We start from the raw sequence: 17520 nt of genomic DNA, 5'->3' as shown, positions 1-17520 counted from the left end.
AGAGAGAGAGAGAGAGAGAGAGCAAGGGTTAAATAAACCAATATGAACAAGTTGGATTCACACTTTCTTTTCTTTAAATAAACCAAGCTTGGGTTAACCTAAAGAGTTACAATGTAACTAGGGTTAATATGTGGGTTGTCTGTTATCTCATTGGCAAAAGCAAAGGGTTGGGCAAAAGGCTGTGGGTAAGGGAACAAAGACCTGACAATTTGGTTTTGGTTCTTTGAATTTATCCAACACTATGGGCTCACGGCCACCTTCAAAAAGACAAATGAATTAATACAGACGTTAAACATCATGAATCAACTTTCACTTTTGTAATATTTTTACTAAAATAACACGCAAAATATTAGGAGGTCACTTAACTTCTAATTTTTTAGTTGTTCAATACAACTGTTATATCATAACTACAAAGTCTACAACTAAGGTTGAGATCAAACTATTTTCGACCCACATTATCTTGCCCAAATGGGAGAGAGTGATAATATTTTAACACTTTCAAGTAAAGAGATGACAGGCCTCCATATTTGTGATCCAGTCCAAGACAATGGACCACAAAATTGTTGTTGCTTTTATAAGCCTGCTCCTTTTATTATAGATTGTTATTGAATTCTGAAATCAATTTCTCGTCTTGTTCTCAGGTTGAAAATAGGTCTAGTTTGACGTTTCCGTACACGTTACAGCGTAACAACTTGTAGCATAAAATATATACACACTAAAGCAACTACAGGATCGGCTTAAAACATGATATTGATATAAAATGAATTTGGATCATGATGCCTCAACACACGCACTTTGAAGATAACTCAAACACATTTAAGATATTTGAATGAAAGATATTTTAAAATTATGTCATATATACGCCTCTTTGGATTTTATAACTTGAAGTATCGAGATTCTGCAATCCCCTTTTGTCTTCATAAGCTTTTATGTCAATCTTACTTGTAACCCATAAATGTGTAAGACTTTTTAGCCCAAAATTTTGATGAATGTATTACCGCTAGCGCATTAGCCAGCTTGGTGGGTTGAAGTTATACCTGAAAATGTAGTTTTAAACAATTAAATGAAAAATTTATATCAAACAATTTTTTTTTAAAAAAAAAATCATCAACTTGTTACTCAATATAGGATACTAGTAGTATTTACAATTAATCATTTGACCTCAAGGAAAGTCAGTAATAGCTTCTGTGATTCTTCTATTGTCACGATCATTAGGATTGTTGAGCTATACAAACCACTTATCAACTTGTGTGTGTTCTGTGGGCTTGTTTGTTAGTTTCTTGTCTGAATCAAGGAAAAGGCAATCGTACGATGTACATTCTGACCTTAAATCATTGATTAGTTTGACCCTAACGAAGAGACAGACTATTCGTGTAAATGCATTGAACATGTGGATAGACATTAGCATCTAAACGAAGCACAATCTAGTGGATTAGACTATTTCATTAAACAAGTGGGGAAATAATTTACTAATAAAAATGCAATATTAACGAACTTTTCTTATAGCCCAAGTTGACAAAATGTTGCCAATTTAAAACTTTAAGCTAATCAAAAAGTCAAAAAATAATTAACCTTTTGAAGTTTATTCGAGACAACTTTAACTTGTTTCTGCTCTACTCTCCAAGTATATATAAATAAATGCAGTCTTCGTATTTGATATCTATAGCATAAACCTTCATACTAACAAAAAACTTATTACCTTTGCAATCAGCAGTTAATTCCATCCAACGGTTCCGTTTCGAATGAACGATGGCGCGAGTCCAAGGTTTTATTTCTCACCGTTGGATCATCTTTCAGTTAATCACAGTCCTCCACGTGGCTAATGCACAATCGCTCCCGCCACCGAGTCAGGACGAGTTGCAACCGGGTCACGCACCGTCTAAGACCACCGTCTTCGGCGTTCTCATCGCCGCGTTTTTCTTCTTCGGGTTACTATCCGTCTACATCCGCCACTGCACGCGAGCTATGCCCGGACACTCCTACACAAACTCCCGCCGCCGCGCTTTCGAGGGATGTTCACGGCGAGGCGGACTTGAAGACGCGGTGGTTGAGAGCTTCCCTGTCTTCGCTTACTCCTCCGTTAAGGAGTCGAAGATCGGAGCCGGTGATCTCGAATGCGCGATTTGCCTTAACGAGTTAGAGGATCGCGAGACGGTTCGGTTACTTCCGGTTTGCAATCACCTCTTCCACGTTGATTGTATTGACGCTTGGCTTTACTCGCACGCGACTTGTCCGGTTTGCAGATTCAATCTAACTGCTAAACCGGTTAAAACCGGATCGGAAGCTCCGGTTAGTGATCACGTCGTGATTGATATTAGGGGAGATTCGGAGGCCGATGAGGAGGAAGAGAAAAGCCACCACCGGCGGCCGAGTTCTGAGATCGTCGGTAAGTTTCCGCGGTCGAATTCCACCGGTCACTCGATGGGGAGACTCAGTGATGGCACCGAGAGGTTTACTCTACGGTTGCCGGAGGACGTGAGGAGGCGGATAATGGCGGCGAAAGGACGTAGGCTGAAACGAACGAGAAGCTTTGATGCTGATTTGATGGATAGCGGGTACGTAGTCGGGTCGGGTGGAAAATCGGATCGGGTTAGCTGGGCGGATAGATGGGGTTTGTTTGTTTCAAAGTCAAACTCGGGTTCCGTTAGATCACCTAACGGCGATTCGTTGACGTGAGGAATGTTATAGTTTGCCTGCCGTTAACCACGCACTGGAGTGGTCAGGTGTGTTTCTTTGGTTATACAATTGGTGGTGAATACTGAATATTAAATTGTTGATGAATATTTCATTGACTTTTAGGTTTGTTTCATGTGCTTTGTACACTAAAATGGTCCAGCTTGTTTAGTAACTCGCTAAACAAGTTTTCTAAATTTTGTAAGTGCTTGTAATATTTGATTAATGAAGACACTGTTTAAGTTTTTGTGTCATTATGTTGGTTTTACATATGGACTGGTTCCTAACTTGTCGCGAGAGAGGCATTGATGTGTAAGCAATGATAGAATGCATTTTATGGTTTGTATTGAAAACATGATCGCCAATTACATGAATCATACACTGATGAGTGATGTATATAGACAAAATAAATATGTTTTAACTTTACCAATTATATAAATGATTTGCTTGATGATATATGTCAGCTATAGACGGTTAGTTAACACTTAACATCATCACTACCATTTAAATAGCTAGAACAGTGTATTAAACGTTAGAATCCAGTATAATCCATTTAAAAATCTGTTAACCAATTAAAAATAACACAACCCGGCCCAGTCATAATAACCTACCGACCCAACCAATTTCTTTCTTGATCTTTCTCTATCTCTACCCAGCTATTGATCACCAATTCTTTATTAGTTTTGTAGGCAAGTGGTTCTAATTATCATTTAGTCGGGGTAACATTTGTTTACGTCTTCAATATGACCTTAATGATCTTATATAAAGAGTTCTTCTTTTTGTTTTTTCTATACCAACTTCTTAACTAAAATATAAAATTTAAGTGTCTCTACCATGCGCCAGAAGCTAATATCATTTCACAATTATTTTATTAATTTCACGTTTCTTAAACTATTATGACAAATACTTGACTATAGAAAGAAAAAAAACTATTCTGATCGTTATTGTAGCTGACTAAAGTAGCTTGTTCGTTCGTACAAGATTGTTAATTTATATGAAAAGAAATTACACATATAACAAAGTTTTCTCACAAGTTGAAGGAAACAAATATAGAAAATTTCTTAACAGTTTTCATAACACTCTGACCATAAGCACTTTAGTATATTACCTTTTCCTCCTGTCGAAAATCTGTTTTTGCCTTTTTATTGGATTAGAAAAACCTAATGAGTGAGAAAAAAATATCAGAAATGTTCTACTCGAACTTGCATTTTAAAACTAAGTCAAATGAAATTAACGGAAGAATGAATGAGATAATATGAATAAGATATACAAAAATAAAATGAATTTATGTAATAATTGCTTATCAATATTACTGAAGAACGCTTTTCTTTATATTTTATTTATTTATTAAGAATTGATGGAATCACCATCTCCATTGAAACGAAATGGTAAACTTCTGTGAAATCTATGTAAATAAGTTATTTTACATCATTTTATTCTACAAATTTATAATTTAGTTGTAAGGTCATCTCCAATAGAACTGCAAAACACTATTTTAGTGTGATTTTTACACCAAATCATCTCCAATGGAACTGTAAAAATCACACTATTTTAGTGTAACACTAAAATTTGACACCAAATTTGGTGTGATACTATTCACCACACTAAAACACTATTCATCTCACTAAAATACTATTCACTTATTTTATTACTAAAACATTCAATTAAATAAATGATAAATAAAAAAATTAATACATATAATATTATAAAATAGTTTTAGTGTGAAATTTATTATTATGGTTGGAGAAGACTTTGATTTTAGTGTTAAAATTACACTAAAATAGTGTTATTTTGACAGTAAAATAGAGTTAATGGTTAGAGATGCTCTAAATAGGTGAAGCTGTTTGGGAAAGACCAGAAAGAGAGGGGATATGTGAGTGTTTCTATATATTGATTATTTGACCCATGTTGGTGCATGGAATGAGATAAAAACAGTTTCCATTCATGACCAGAATAATAAAACTATTTTTATATCATCTCATTATTAACCAGCAAAAAGTAAAGAGACAAGAAGTCATCTATCTTTGTAGATCACCATCATCAACATCTAAAGACTCTAAACCTTTAATCAATGGGAAGAATCACTAGCTTCGCAGATCTAATCGGAATACTCAAAGACAAAGCTTCTCAAGGCAAAGCAGCTCTCGTCTCATCAAACCCAAAAGGCAAATCTCTCTCTTTCCATCTCTCCGTCCTCCGTGCCACCACTCACGACCCTTCAACTCCTCCGGGAAACCGTCACCTCAGCGCTCTCCTCTCCGCCGGTACTGGCTCACGAGCCACCGCAGCTTCCGCCGTCGAAGCTGTAATGAACCGTCTTCACACAACCGGAGACGCCTGCGTCGCTCTCAAATCATTGATCATCGTCCATCACATCGTCAAACATGGTCGCTTCATCCTCCAGGATCAGCTCTCTGTCTTTCCTGCTTCCGGTGGTCGGAACTATCTGAAACTTTCTGGGTTTAGAGATGAGAAGTCCCCTTTGATGTGGGAGCTTTCTTCTTGGGTCCGATGGTAAGTTCAAAAATCTATAAAAGGAAAGTTTCGGTTTTATGTTATATATTAATTACAAAAGTTTCTTTTTTTAGGTACGGTTTATACCTTGAACATCTGTTATCAACTTCAAGAGTGATGGGCTTTTTCGTTGCTTCAGCATCCAGCACAATCCACAAAGACGAATACGAAGACATGGTTTCGTCTCTTACCAACACAGATTTGCTTCGTGAAGTCGACGCGCTTGTCGGTTTACTACAAGAAGCATGTAAGATTCCGGATATACCCTTCTCTGGTGGCAAACCTCTAGCCGACAAAATTACCCGTTTGGTCGGAGAAGACTACGTGTCTTCGGTCAACGAACTTTATTCGAGACTCAACGAGTTTAAAGAGCGGTCTAACACTTTGAGCTTCGGAGATACGGTGGAGCTTGTGTGTGCTTTGAAGAGGCATGAGAGTAGTAAAGAAAGATTGTCTGAAATCTGGTGTGGGAATTGGAAGAGATCTTGGCTCGATGGGCTCTGGAGTTTGGTTAGTGAGGTCAAGGGCGTGATTGGTGGTTTAGAGGATGGTTATGAGCAAATTGAGAAAACATTTGCTGGGATTGGGAGGAGAGAAAAAGGATATGAATCAGCCCGGTTTAGTGATCGATTAGTTATTGGTTATGGTGATGATACTGTTCGTTTTTCTTCCGGTAGATTTTCTAATGTTGGTCGGTTTAATTATCCGGTTGAACATTGTGTTGTGCAAACGACTTTGGACGTCTTGTGAATTTTGAGACAAAGAGTAATATATACAGTTCGAAATCAGAAAAGATAGGTATATAAGTATATAACGATCACTATTATTAGAGAATATATAGTTCGTTTATAGTTGGTATATGGTTTAGGATCCCATTTGTATGTAAACACACTTGTTCTCTACGTTTCAATCTAATGAAGTTTATTTTACAATTTGTTTCTCCCAGTCTTGATCACACTGAGAGAATCGGAAAACTATTTTCAGATATATTTCTAAGTCAGCCACTATAAAGTCAAAGCCTAGATAGTGATTTCAATTTTATTAGTGGCACAATGATGTAACAAGAAGAATGAGTGGAGTTGTTTCATTGTCCATCAGAGTTAAAAAGAATCAAAAGACGAGAAAAAAAGAAACATCAACAAAGTGGAAGTGAGCACAAAATGTATTTAGAGAAAAATAGAAAACAGAGAGATCCGTCAAACCAATCATGATAAGAAAGAACAGAGGAGAGAGAGAGAAAGAGAGAGAGAGTGTAATTTACTCAAGGCTATCTTAAGCCAAAACGACGGCGTACAAGGCTCCGGCAATGGCGGTGCTCACAAGGAAAGCTTTGTTAGTAAATGCTGAGTCAGCAATTGGTCCTTCAGGAGCCGGAGCTGGTGTTGGTGTTGGTTCTGGGACTGATGGGCTTGGAGCCATACCTTCTGGTTTGGGGGGAGAAGCGACAGGGGAAGTTTTAGGAGACTTTGTTGGTGATGAGACGGTGGGAGGAGTCGCCGGAGCTGGAGTTGGCTCGGTAACCATAACCGGTGGTGAAGCAACCGGTACCGGAGATGGTGGCTCAGCGGTTGGTGTAATAATGGGAGAAGGAGACTCTACCGGTGGGAGAGGCATGATGGGTGCTGGAGCAGGAGCTTGAGCGATACAGGACGTGGCCAATAGACCAAGAAAGATCATAGCTTGCAATGTCTTAAGAGCTGCCATTGGTCTCTCTTTTAACTTTCTTTTTGGCTGTCGGAAAAAAACAATAGAGAAATTGAGCAGGCTCTTGTCTTCGTTGGTGGTGGAGAAACGAGGAAAGGGTTTTGATATATAGAGCTAATTTTGGAATGATTATTTTAATTTCTGGACATTTTAATCATGCAAGCACATACATGGATATACAGCTCTTAGTTATTTATTTATTGATTTGGAATATCAAAACCAGTAGTCTTTACCAAGTCTCTCGAAGAATCGTCTACAAGGGGGATCACCAAACGGTAGCATATAATATGAATATGTTAAAGAGTTGTAGATAACAATGTGCAAGATTTAAAATTGCTAAATAGCTATTGTTGACAGTTTGTAACAACACTTCCTGGTTTATCGTGTCAATGCAGCTTCATTCATAATGATTTTGCTTATCGAGTTTGTCACATTTACCATGGACCCTGATGTTTGACGGCGTAAAAGATGTCAAAATTTTCTTTTTAGCAGTCTAAATAGACAAGTTACATGGAATTAAGAAAATGACGTACTTCTTGCCAACTGATATACTTGAAATATCTAACTTATAAATGTTTAATTATGTTAAGAGTCAAGACCACGCGCAATATACTTGGTTCCCACTAAGGTTACGATGAGGCAGACAGGCAACTTATTAATATCTGTGAATGATTATGACGTTTATATTATCCTGAGAGATATCCAAATGATATTTTTACAGTAAGATAATCTTTTAAATTTGCATTTGGGGTTCAAGCCGGTGCCTTACAGTCTGTGATATATATAACCTGGCGCATTCTTGCATAACAATATTTTTGATTCCCAGTCCTGATCACTTACAATATGTCTTACTACACCGATAAAATTCTTTTGCTAAATATTCTCCAAATCATATTTATTTTTAGGATAATATTATTAATTAATATCTTGTTTGTGTTCCAAAAATAAATAAATCAATATCTTGTTTGATGATATTGTAGCAACAACTCAAATTTTATATGGCAGTAAAAGAGATTGTGTGCTTTCCTCTTACCATCTCAATGAACAATGTGATATGCATGCACAATCCTTATTTCACTCTTGTTTAATTAGGATAAATATTGGAAACATATAGATACCAGCAAATAGGAAAGTAAATCCAGGCCAATCAATCTGTTTTACCATTTCCATCTGAGTTCTTGAGCCCTTGTTGGATTCTTCAACTTCTCCTTTCTTGTTTTATCTTCACCAGCTTCACACTTCTTTCTAGTAACCAGATTCTCTGCTTTTTTCATCTTGTCATTGTCTACTTCCTTCTTCCTCTCAGTGATCTCAATCTTGGTATCTCCTTCCATCTTTATGCTAATGTTCACCTCCAGTACTCTCTTGCTCTTTCTCATTGAAGCATCCAGCGACTCTTCTCTTTCCCTTCTTTGTTCATACAGCCTGCGCAGCTTGAGTGCGAGATTGTAGATCCCATCCTTGAACTCTCCTTCCAAATTTCTTTCGATTTCCATTTCAAGCTCATCACGAATCCTCTCTTCTTCTTTGGACAATAAGAGTCTTCTATCCTCCTACAGTTATACTTATAAAAACATTAACTAACTGCTAGTTTTCTTTCCATCAAGAAGATTACATTACATGCATGTGTCATGGTGTGTGTAAATATAATTTTCACTTACCTTATGTTGGTCCATGGCACAATTTGATGTCTCTCTTTTCTTTTATGAGGCGGTCCCCCTTTGTGTCTAGCTCTTTTTTTTCTCACTTGATTCGTAGTAAATGGGGTTATAAAACCGTGTCGTATTGACATTGACATTTGTCTTGGTGGGTCGCTGTGGGCTCCGGTATTGTAGTTGGTGGTCCAATTAAGACATGTCAAAGTTTGTACACAGTTCTTAATAACAGGGCTTTAAGTGGCCCATTAACTAAACAACCACTGAAGCATTGTGGAGCCAAATATTTGTAAGTGCAGAATCTAAAGACTAAAGTGAAGCTTATGTCTGTCTTTTTATTATATTGGTGAGACAGTTCTTTACTTATAAGGTTGCTATGGATTGCTTTCAAGTATTTCTACCTGAGAAATAAAGAAGACGATTCACATGTTTGAATCAAGACACATGCTATTCTTCTATACTAGATCCTTTCTCCGCGCTACGCGCGGATAATATATTTAAATTTGTTACATTTATCATTTTTATTTGTATGTGAATTTTTCTATATTAAATTATATATAACTAATTTTTAAAATTATTTTTTTTATATTTTTAGTTTGAAGTAAATATTTCTATTATATACAACACAATTAACTAATAAAATATGAAGAATCAAGTCCAAAATTTTAGAGTTATGTAAAAAATATATAATTATGTATAGAACACAAATTATCTTAGTTTAAAAGATCGGAATCTCATCTCGAATAAATTTACGAAAAGAAAAAGTATTCCAATAACCTACTTAAAATATAAACTTCTTTTTCAAAAAAAAAATGCGTACTTAACAATATTTTTTTACGTGTAATAGTTGAAAACTGACAATTGAATATCGATCTAGAATATTATTTTAATATATCTAATGTAAAATATTAATTGTAATAAACAAATTTTGAATTTTGTAATATTACATGAATTAGAAGTCTTTAAAATCTAAAATCTATTTTATTAAAATACTATATTTTTTATTCATTTATTATTTTGACGTTACAAAATATTGCTTTAGTTTTATTTGTATATTAATTTTTTAATAATTTAGTTTCTTTTTAAGTAATTTTAAAATTATCAAGAATATAATATATTTAAAATTATTTATTTAAATATATCCAAATATGATGTCTCATTTTTATGTGTGTTTGCGTTGAGCATATTTAATTTGTAATTTGTATATTTAATAACACCTTATTGCGTGTCGTTCTATGGTTTTAATAAATGTGTTGTCATTTCATTTTTATTACTACTAACATGATTTTTTTAGTGATCAGTGATAATGTATTTTTAACGTTATGTATTATATTTTATAGTATATTTTTTAACTCTTCGTGCTGGCACTTTTTTTAAAATCATTTTAATTAGATAATAGGTTTAAAGATGTAAATAAAACTGTGTATGTTGTAAATTTAGACTTTTTAGTGTAGCTAAGCACTATCAATTAAGGAAATTATATTATGATTTTATTTTCCTAAATCTTTTTTCTGTGTATTTTTTTTGTTTTATTTTGTATTTTTACAAAGTTATCGCATTATTCTTTAATTGCAGAGAATTGATATTTCCAAATTTTGTTTCATATACCTGAAGTCGTCGGTTGATTTTTGTTTGTTTTCTTTTTCTAATTATACGTACAGTTCGACCGTTTCTTCTTTTTTTGGATCAAATTACTAATATCATGAGATAGAAAAGTTTAAACTCTAAGAATGGAGTGAGTATTTGTGCTAGAGAAAACTTATTTAACCACTAATATAGTGAGATATTATAATATTAGAAGGTATGGAAACTCTTCTATGTTGTCCTACGCTGGACATAATTAAGTTGTTGTCAGTTGATTCTATATTTGTGATAACTGGAAATACATCTTTATGTCTTCCTTACATCATCCTTAATTAGTTTACTGTTCGACCATTTCTAATATACTGAGAGTAACATAAAATTAGATGTTGATTATCTCCTCCCAATTAGGAATGCATAGAATGAGAGAAATTCAAGATGAGACCTCTTTACAATTTTGTCCTCATATCTATATAGAGTTAGTAGATTACTCTATCTGTTTCAAAATGTAATCATTTTTAATTAAAATCTGTAATATTTAAAAGTTATTGCTTTAGAAAACTGCCATTTAATATATAAATTTAATCAATTACACAGTAATTTACATAATTTAATTGGCCACATAATATCCAATAAATATAAAGTTACATTGAAATATAAAAACAATTTCCCTACAAAAAAAAATACTTTTAAACCATTATATTATAAAACAAAGAGAATATTTAAATTATATTGAAACATTAAAATAGTAAAAATCAGAAAAGCTGAAATCTCAACGTCGATCATTTACGTTGGCCATGTTATTGACTTTGAAGATAACGTGAATGATCAAGAACAAAAAGATTAATTTTAGCTTCAGTCTTCTTTTTTTTAATAATTTTACCAAAAAAAAAAAGAACAGGAAGATGACTAATAAAAAAAGATACAGACACAGTACTATAAAAAGGTGTTGATCACAATAGCAAACATTATAGTCGCAAAAATAATCAACTTTATATTAAATATTAGTCAAAAATAATAAAATATATAATATTAATAAATTTCATTTTAAATATAATTTAACTTTTAAAAAATTTATGTTGCACATGGTGCAGGAACACACCTAGTATTATTTGAATTTCAAAAACTATCTGATGCACTGACTTTTTGTGACAAATCAAATTTAAGGAACTGGACAAGAGATTGAGAGGAGTGATGTGGAGAGGTACAAAGAGTCTTCACTTGATGAGTTATAATGGAGCATTGAAGTGCCATTGTTGTAGTCGTAGGAGTTACACCGATGAAGTTGGGTAGACGAACAGTTTTGGAGTCGTTGGAGACGTCTGAGGCGAGTAGACTAAAGAAAAAGAAGCTATAAGTTATACAATGGGCTGACTATTTTGATGGGTTTGGATGGTTCGAGACCCATCATCTAAACATTCGCGATGACGTGGCAGTTTGATTGGTGAAGAATATTTTGTCCTATGTGGCACTTCTAAGAAGCCTCAAAATTAGTAACTTTTATATAGTAGGATAACTTTTTATGACAAAAACAATTTGTTTCCTTCAACAATTTGTTTTCAAATGACATTATTGGGATCAGTAAACAATTTAGATGAACACATTTCATTTTTTTATGTTATTATCTCAAGAAAATAAAATTTCGACTCAATGTAATTAAAACAATTTTTTTAGGAGAAAATCAAGAAATTAATTTTTACATTATTTAAATGAAGAAAACTATTGATAAGTCACTTGTAAGGCATTGCAACATTACAATTTAGCAGTTTGTTTTTGGTCAAAAACAATTTAGCAGTTCATTGCAAACAAAACTTAAATAAAAAAAGCTATCAGTTAAATTTGTATCACAAAATTCATTTAATTTTTCTTATAATTTAATAATCTTCAATTGGTTAGAAATGATTTCCCATTGATAATGAAGTATACATAACATACCACATTATAAGTCAAAATTGTTTTTTTAAACTGAATAAGTCAAAATTGTTTCTTTCAACTAATTAAATAACACACTATCTTATTCTTGTTAATTTTTTTTGCTACTCAATGAAATACTGCAAAAAAACAACAAATGATTGTGCTGATCCTCGAGCTAAGAAATCAATTTCAAATAGTATATAATGGAGGCTGTTTCATTACTATGCATTTTTATTAAATCTTTTAGTAATTATTTTGTAAATATTTATAATAATATTTAACGTTTTTTTTGAAAAATAATAATAATGAAATCTTATTATTTGTTTTCATATTGTATCTTGGAATATTTGTTGTTTTTTTAACTTAATATTTCTTGTTTTATTAGAATAAAGATCGATAGTGAGTTATATGATAGTCTCATTTATATATTCATATGTACATATTATATATTATGATTTACATGTACCACTACATTGTGATATAATGAGATATCTACATTTTCATGAGTTCATGAAGGCAAGTTTGAAAATTAAAATAAAATAGATTATGAACGAACTGCGCGCTTAAATTTCTGAAAACACATAATTCTTATATTATCAATATAAATATATATAAATAAATTAAAATAAAAAAATTTAAATCATGAAATGAACTTATATACGCCTTTATAACTAATATTTTGGTATTATTTATAAAATTTCGTGATCACTATTTTAATAATTTCAAATTTATCAAGAACTTAAATCATAAGTCAAATTTTTTTGAAATATTAGATAAACCAATACCAACAACAAAAAACTGTAGCAGGTAAAATAAAAATAAAACTAAAAACTTAATATTATAAGTAAAATTTTAAAATTAAAAACCATTAAAATACTGAAATATAAAAACCAAAAATCCAAAACCAAAAACCTAATTTTAAAACAAAAGTTTAAATTCAAAAACAAAAGCTACTCAACAATCAATACCTAGTAAAAACCAAACCAATTAAAAACTACAACGAACCCCTAAACCTCCCTCCAAAATAGGAACTGTAAAGGCAGAGATCACACCATTCTTCTCCATGGATGTGCTTATCTCTTCGGCCACCATGTGCATATCTCCCAAGAACCCCCTCCTCGTCCGGTCTGCCCGGCCTGGTTCTTTGATCCTCCCTAAACCGAGATCTCCGACAAATTCGGTAAGATTTCATCGAGTAGCGGCGGTGGCGGCTGCGAGAGCAACGGCTATTGATCTAAGCGATCCAGAGTGGAAACTAAAGTACCAGAGAGACTTCGAGGAGAGATTCAGCATCCCTCATATCACTGATGCGTTCCCTGATGCAGAAGCCATCCCTTCCACGTTTTGTGTCAAGATGAGGTTACGTAGTTTCCATAATCCAATGACCTCATGATCGTTTTAGGTCTAAACTTTGTATTTTTTTTCTACGGCAGGTCTCCGACGTACATTAATACCAAAGATAGAGTACTCCTCAAGGTACTTTTATTCTTCTCTAAATCAGCACAATTAGAATCTAGGGCAAAATTAATATTTGATTGGTTTTGATCATCAGGTTATAAACTACTCATCACCAGCTTCTGCTGGAGCAGTGTGTATTGATCCTGACTGCACTTGGATTGAGCAATGGTAATAATAGTAACATGATTCAAAACAAGAGTAACTCTTCGCAAGTTTTTTTTTTTTTGAGTTTTGGACTATTGTTGTGATTAAGCTTGTCTAATAGAAGTTTATAAGGATTGATCATTTAGGGTTCAACGTGCTGGGCCACGGGAAAATATTTACTTCAGACCTGAGGATGTGAAGGCAGCTATTGTTACTTGTGGTGGGCTTTGTCCTGGTCTTAATGATGTCATTAGACTTGTGAGTTTTGCTTTCCGTGTAGAGATAAGAAAACCTCTTATTCATCTGAAAACAAACTGTTCTTTTTTTTAATAAGATTTTGTAGTATAATTGTTCTGTTTCTTATAAGATCTTGTATTAATGTGGCAGATTGTCATCACTTTAGAGATATATGGTGTGAAGAACATTGTTGGGATTCCTTTTGGTTACCGTGGCTTCTCTGATAAGAACCTACCTGAAATCCCTGTATTAGTTATTTCAAAGAACATTGCTTGCTCTTTTGTCTTTTTAAAACTGCTTGCTAGCCAAGAAGACTAATATATTGGACTTTGATTGTTAGTTGTCAAGAAAAGTGGTGCAGAACATTCATCTTTCCGGTGGAAGTTTGCTCGGGGTTTCACGTGGAGGACCGACTGTTACTAAGATCGTGGACAGCATGGAGGTGAATCATTTAGATTCTCACTTGATAAACTTTTTAAAACGTTTTCTTGTTAGATATACATGCATGCAGTATGAATATGACTTTTGACAGCATTTAAAAAAAAATGAATTTAGGAGAGAGGAATCAACATGCTTTTCGTGCTTGGTGGTAATGGAACTCATGCTGGTGCCAATGCTATACACAATGAGGTTGCTACTTATTTAAAAAAAAAAAGTTGAAACCTTCGAACAAAGTTTTTGCTTTGATTTAGTTACCCTTTTACACTCTATTTGTTCAGTGTGTCAAAAGAAGGATGAAGGTAGCTGTGGTTGGTGTACCGAAAACAATTGACAATGATATTTTGCATATGGATAAAACATTTGGGTTTGACACTGCTGTTGAAGAAGCACAACGAGCTATTAACTCCGCATACATCGAGGTACTTTAAAGAAATAGAACAATAGTTACATGAAGTACGTCAGAAACAAGATTAAAAAGTTTTCTTTTACTTTGTATGGTCCTTGCGATCAGGCACATAGTGCTTACCATGGCATAGGCGTTGTGAAACTGATGGGTCGTAGCAGTGGATTCATCGCCATGCAAGCATCCTTAGCGAGTGGACAAGTCGACATTTGTCTCATTCCCGAGGTTCCTTTCAACCTCCATGGACCTGATGGTGTACTGAAACATCTGAACTACCTTATCGAAACAAAAGGCTCTGCTGTAGTTTGCGTTGCGGAAGGAGCAGGGCAGGTATTAAATATCTAGAACTTCTAGATGAACAAGAACCATTAAAATTCTCTCCCTTTTCTTTGATTATTACAGAGTTTCCTTGAGAATACAAATGCAAAAGATGCATCTGGAAACAAAGTACTCGGTGACATCGGTGTGCACATTCAACAAGAGGTTTGTTTGTGACATTTGGATTACCTATAAACGAAATAAATAAACTGACACCTCGACATTGTATTATACAGACGAAGAAGTACTTCAAGGAGATTGGTGTTGCGGCAGATGTGAAGTATATAGATCCAACATACATGATCCGAGCTGTACGTGCAAATGCATCAGATGGAATCCTCTGCACGGTCTTAGGACAAAACGCTGTAAAGTCTTTATATACTAAAACTGTGTCTACGATGCTTAAACAACATTTGATCTACATCACACTCTCTCTTTCACACAGGTTCATGGAGCTTTTGCTGGGTACAGTGGAATAACTGTGGGGATAATAAACAATCATTATGCTTACTTACCCATTCCTGAAGTGATTGCTTATGACAAATCAGTTGATCCCAATAGTCGAATGTGGCATCGTTGCTTAACTTCCACAGGCCAGCCTGATTTTTTGTAATTTTTATCCACATTTATTACTTCTTTTTGGAGCTTTTCAGAAGAATAAAACCAAACACACGAATTCTCGTTCGAAAAAAAACTAAAGCAGATTTATCTTCTTTTGTTAACTAAGAAGACTTTCATAAGTTTCTGTACAAATGTATAGAGAGCAAATGTTTCTGAAGGTATTACTGGACTATTCATATTCTTTCGAGACTCAGAACCTTTAGGTTTATATCTCATTATTAAGATTCGAGTATCTATTCACTTTGCACATCAGTTGAATAAAAATGTATATATGATTTAGTAGGGCAATTCTGCGCTACGCGCGGGATTTGATGGATCGGTTTGTTTAAAAGATATAATTTTGTGTTAATTTTCTTTTGTGTCAAGTTGACCGTGAATATGATTATGTTGTGCACACCAAATTTTAATTATATAACTAATTTTTTTAAAATTCTTAGTATTGTTGTTTTTTTAATCTTAAATTATAAGTTTTTACTGTGTTTAAGTTCTATGAATACATTTATATTTGTTAATTTAATTGTAACTATATTTTTTTTTGTGTTAAAATTTTGGTTATACATTCTTTGTTTAGATATTAGAAGATTAAGCGTCAAACTCATTGTTAACAAAATTTATATATAGATAATTACATTTGTTTGAACGGAGCAATGTGAATTTTTGTTTATATAAGTATTAGGAGATTAGGGTGTATTCGACTAACAGTTTTAGATGATTTGTATTTAAGTGACAAATCCAATGTTATTCAAAAGATGATTTTAAAACATACTTAAAATTCAGTGTTATTGAACTTGTCATTTTAACAAACACTCTAAAATCAACTGTCATTGAACAAAATTTAAGTTGGAGATTTTAGAGTGCTTTAAATGTTTTTAGGGTGTTTGAGAGAGGTTTCTTAGTTATTAAAATAAAAATCAAAATCCATAGTTTTAGATGAGATTCTAGAGTTCTTTAACAAAATCACACCAAATTTTAATATTCATCTAAAATCATCTAAAAACTCATTAAAATCAAATCATTTCAAATTTCAGATTCAGTACATCTCCTAAATGTTAAACTGTATGATAGTTACGATTATTTGATTGAAGCAATGTTAGATCTTATTTTCCAAACTAATTTTTGAATAATACTTGTATTGATTATGTAATTATTGTAACTTATGCTTTTCGGTAATTTCCAAAAAAAACTGTGATTCATCGGCATGAGTTTTAATAAAATTTAAAATATCATAAATATTTTTTAATGAAATTGTATTTATTTAGAAACTTATGCATATTTATTAATCTTTTAGTTCTCTAAATTTAGTTTTTGTGAGATAAATTAAAATTCCTTGAGTTAATGCTCTTATTTTTATAGGTCTAGATTTGGTAAAACCTTAACAATAACGTAAGTTGATTTCTATTTTTTTGTTCTAATTATTTTTCTCTATTTATTTTTACATTTTATGCATTTTGGATTATTTAATGTATTTACATTGAATTTATTTGATGGTTACAATCTATCTTATTAAAACTCAAGTACAAAATTGGAGTGTTTGGAGATTTGAATAGGACTTTTAAAAATTTGGAGTGTTTGGAAACATGGATTGCAGTCTTTTAAAAAAAATATTTTTGTTTGAAAACAAGGATAGTAGTATTAAGAAAAAAAGTAATGGGCTTATGTTTTTCTTAAAAATTGAAAGTTATCTAGGCCACTTTTAAAATATACCAAAATGGGTCAATCTAATTCCCTAAAAAATTTTTTTCTAAACTAACCATAAAACAAAATTTAAACTTTATATACATATTTCAAATCAAAATAATAATTCAAATTTGATTTATTTCAAAAATTGATTCAAAAATATACATATATTCAAAAATG

The 17520-nt window shown here is 32.9% G+C and overlaps 6 protein-coding genes across 6 annotated transcripts in view; 3 read left to right on the top strand and 3 right to left on the bottom strand.

Annotated features, from left to right (window-relative positions):
- LOC103835100 (probable disease resistance protein RPP1) overlaps nucleotides 1–17520 on the bottom strand; it is a 531820-nt gene that overhangs the window by 140895 nt on the left and 373405 nt on the right. The gene's annotated exons all lie outside the window — the stretch shown is intronic.
- LOC103835079 (RING-H2 finger protein ATL32) lies at nucleotides 3–3902 on the top strand. Its single transcript, XM_009111177.3, has one exon. It carries the CDS (start codon nucleotides 1750–1752, stop codon nucleotides 2674–2676), a length of 927 nt encoding a protein of 308 aa, XP_009109425.1. The 5' UTR covers nucleotides 3–1749; the 3' UTR covers nucleotides 2677–3902.
- On the top strand, nucleotides 4386–6119 carry LOC103835078 (putative clathrin assembly protein At4g40080). Its single transcript, XM_009111175.3, has 2 exons — nucleotides 4386–5187; nucleotides 5262–6119. The coding sequence occupies exons 1-2, from the start codon at nucleotides 4745–4747 to the stop codon at nucleotides 5935–5937; spliced, it is 1119 nt and encodes a 372-aa protein (XP_009109423.1). The 5' UTR covers nucleotides 4386–4744; the 3' UTR covers nucleotides 5938–6119.
- LOC103835077 (classical arabinogalactan protein 3) lies at nucleotides 6288–7581 on the bottom strand. The gene has a single exon (XM_009111174.3). It carries the CDS (start codon nucleotides 6889–6891, stop codon nucleotides 6460–6462), a length of 432 nt encoding a protein of 143 aa, XP_009109422.2. The 5' UTR covers nucleotides 6892–7581; the 3' UTR covers nucleotides 6288–6459.
- On the bottom strand, nucleotides 7843–8653 carry LOC103835076. The gene is made up of 2 exons (XM_009111173.3): nucleotides 8553–8653; nucleotides 7843–8444 (listed from the first exon to the last, which is right to left on the bottom strand). The coding sequence occupies exons 1-2, from the start codon at nucleotides 8565–8567 to the stop codon at nucleotides 8049–8051; spliced, it is 411 nt and encodes a 136-aa protein (XP_009109421.1). The 5' UTR covers nucleotides 8568–8653; the 3' UTR covers nucleotides 7843–8048.
- On the top strand, nucleotides 9774–16563 carry LOC103835074 (ATP-dependent 6-phosphofructokinase 5, chloroplastic). The gene is made up of 12 exons (XM_009111172.3): nucleotides 9774–13400; nucleotides 13475–13517; nucleotides 13594–13667; nucleotides 13790–13901; nucleotides 14031–14126; nucleotides 14221–14322; nucleotides 14436–14510; nucleotides 14600–14740; nucleotides 14833–15054; nucleotides 15127–15207; nucleotides 15279–15407; nucleotides 15488–16563. Exons 1-12 carry the CDS (start codon nucleotides 13105–13107, stop codon nucleotides 15653–15655), a joined length of 1539 nt encoding a protein of 512 aa, XP_009109420.1. The 5' UTR covers nucleotides 9774–13104; the 3' UTR covers nucleotides 15656–16563.

The sequence above is a fragment of the Brassica rapa genome, chromosome A08 (genome assembly GCF_000309985.2).
Source record: "Brassica rapa cultivar Chiifu-401-42 chromosome A08, CAAS_Brap_v3.01, whole genome shotgun sequence".
NCBI classification, from domain to species: domain Eukaryota; kingdom Viridiplantae; phylum Streptophyta; class Magnoliopsida; order Brassicales; family Brassicaceae; genus Brassica; species Brassica rapa.
The sequence above is the reverse complement of the archived record's forward strand: the minus strand, read 5'-3'. Positions and strand labels throughout refer to the sequence as shown.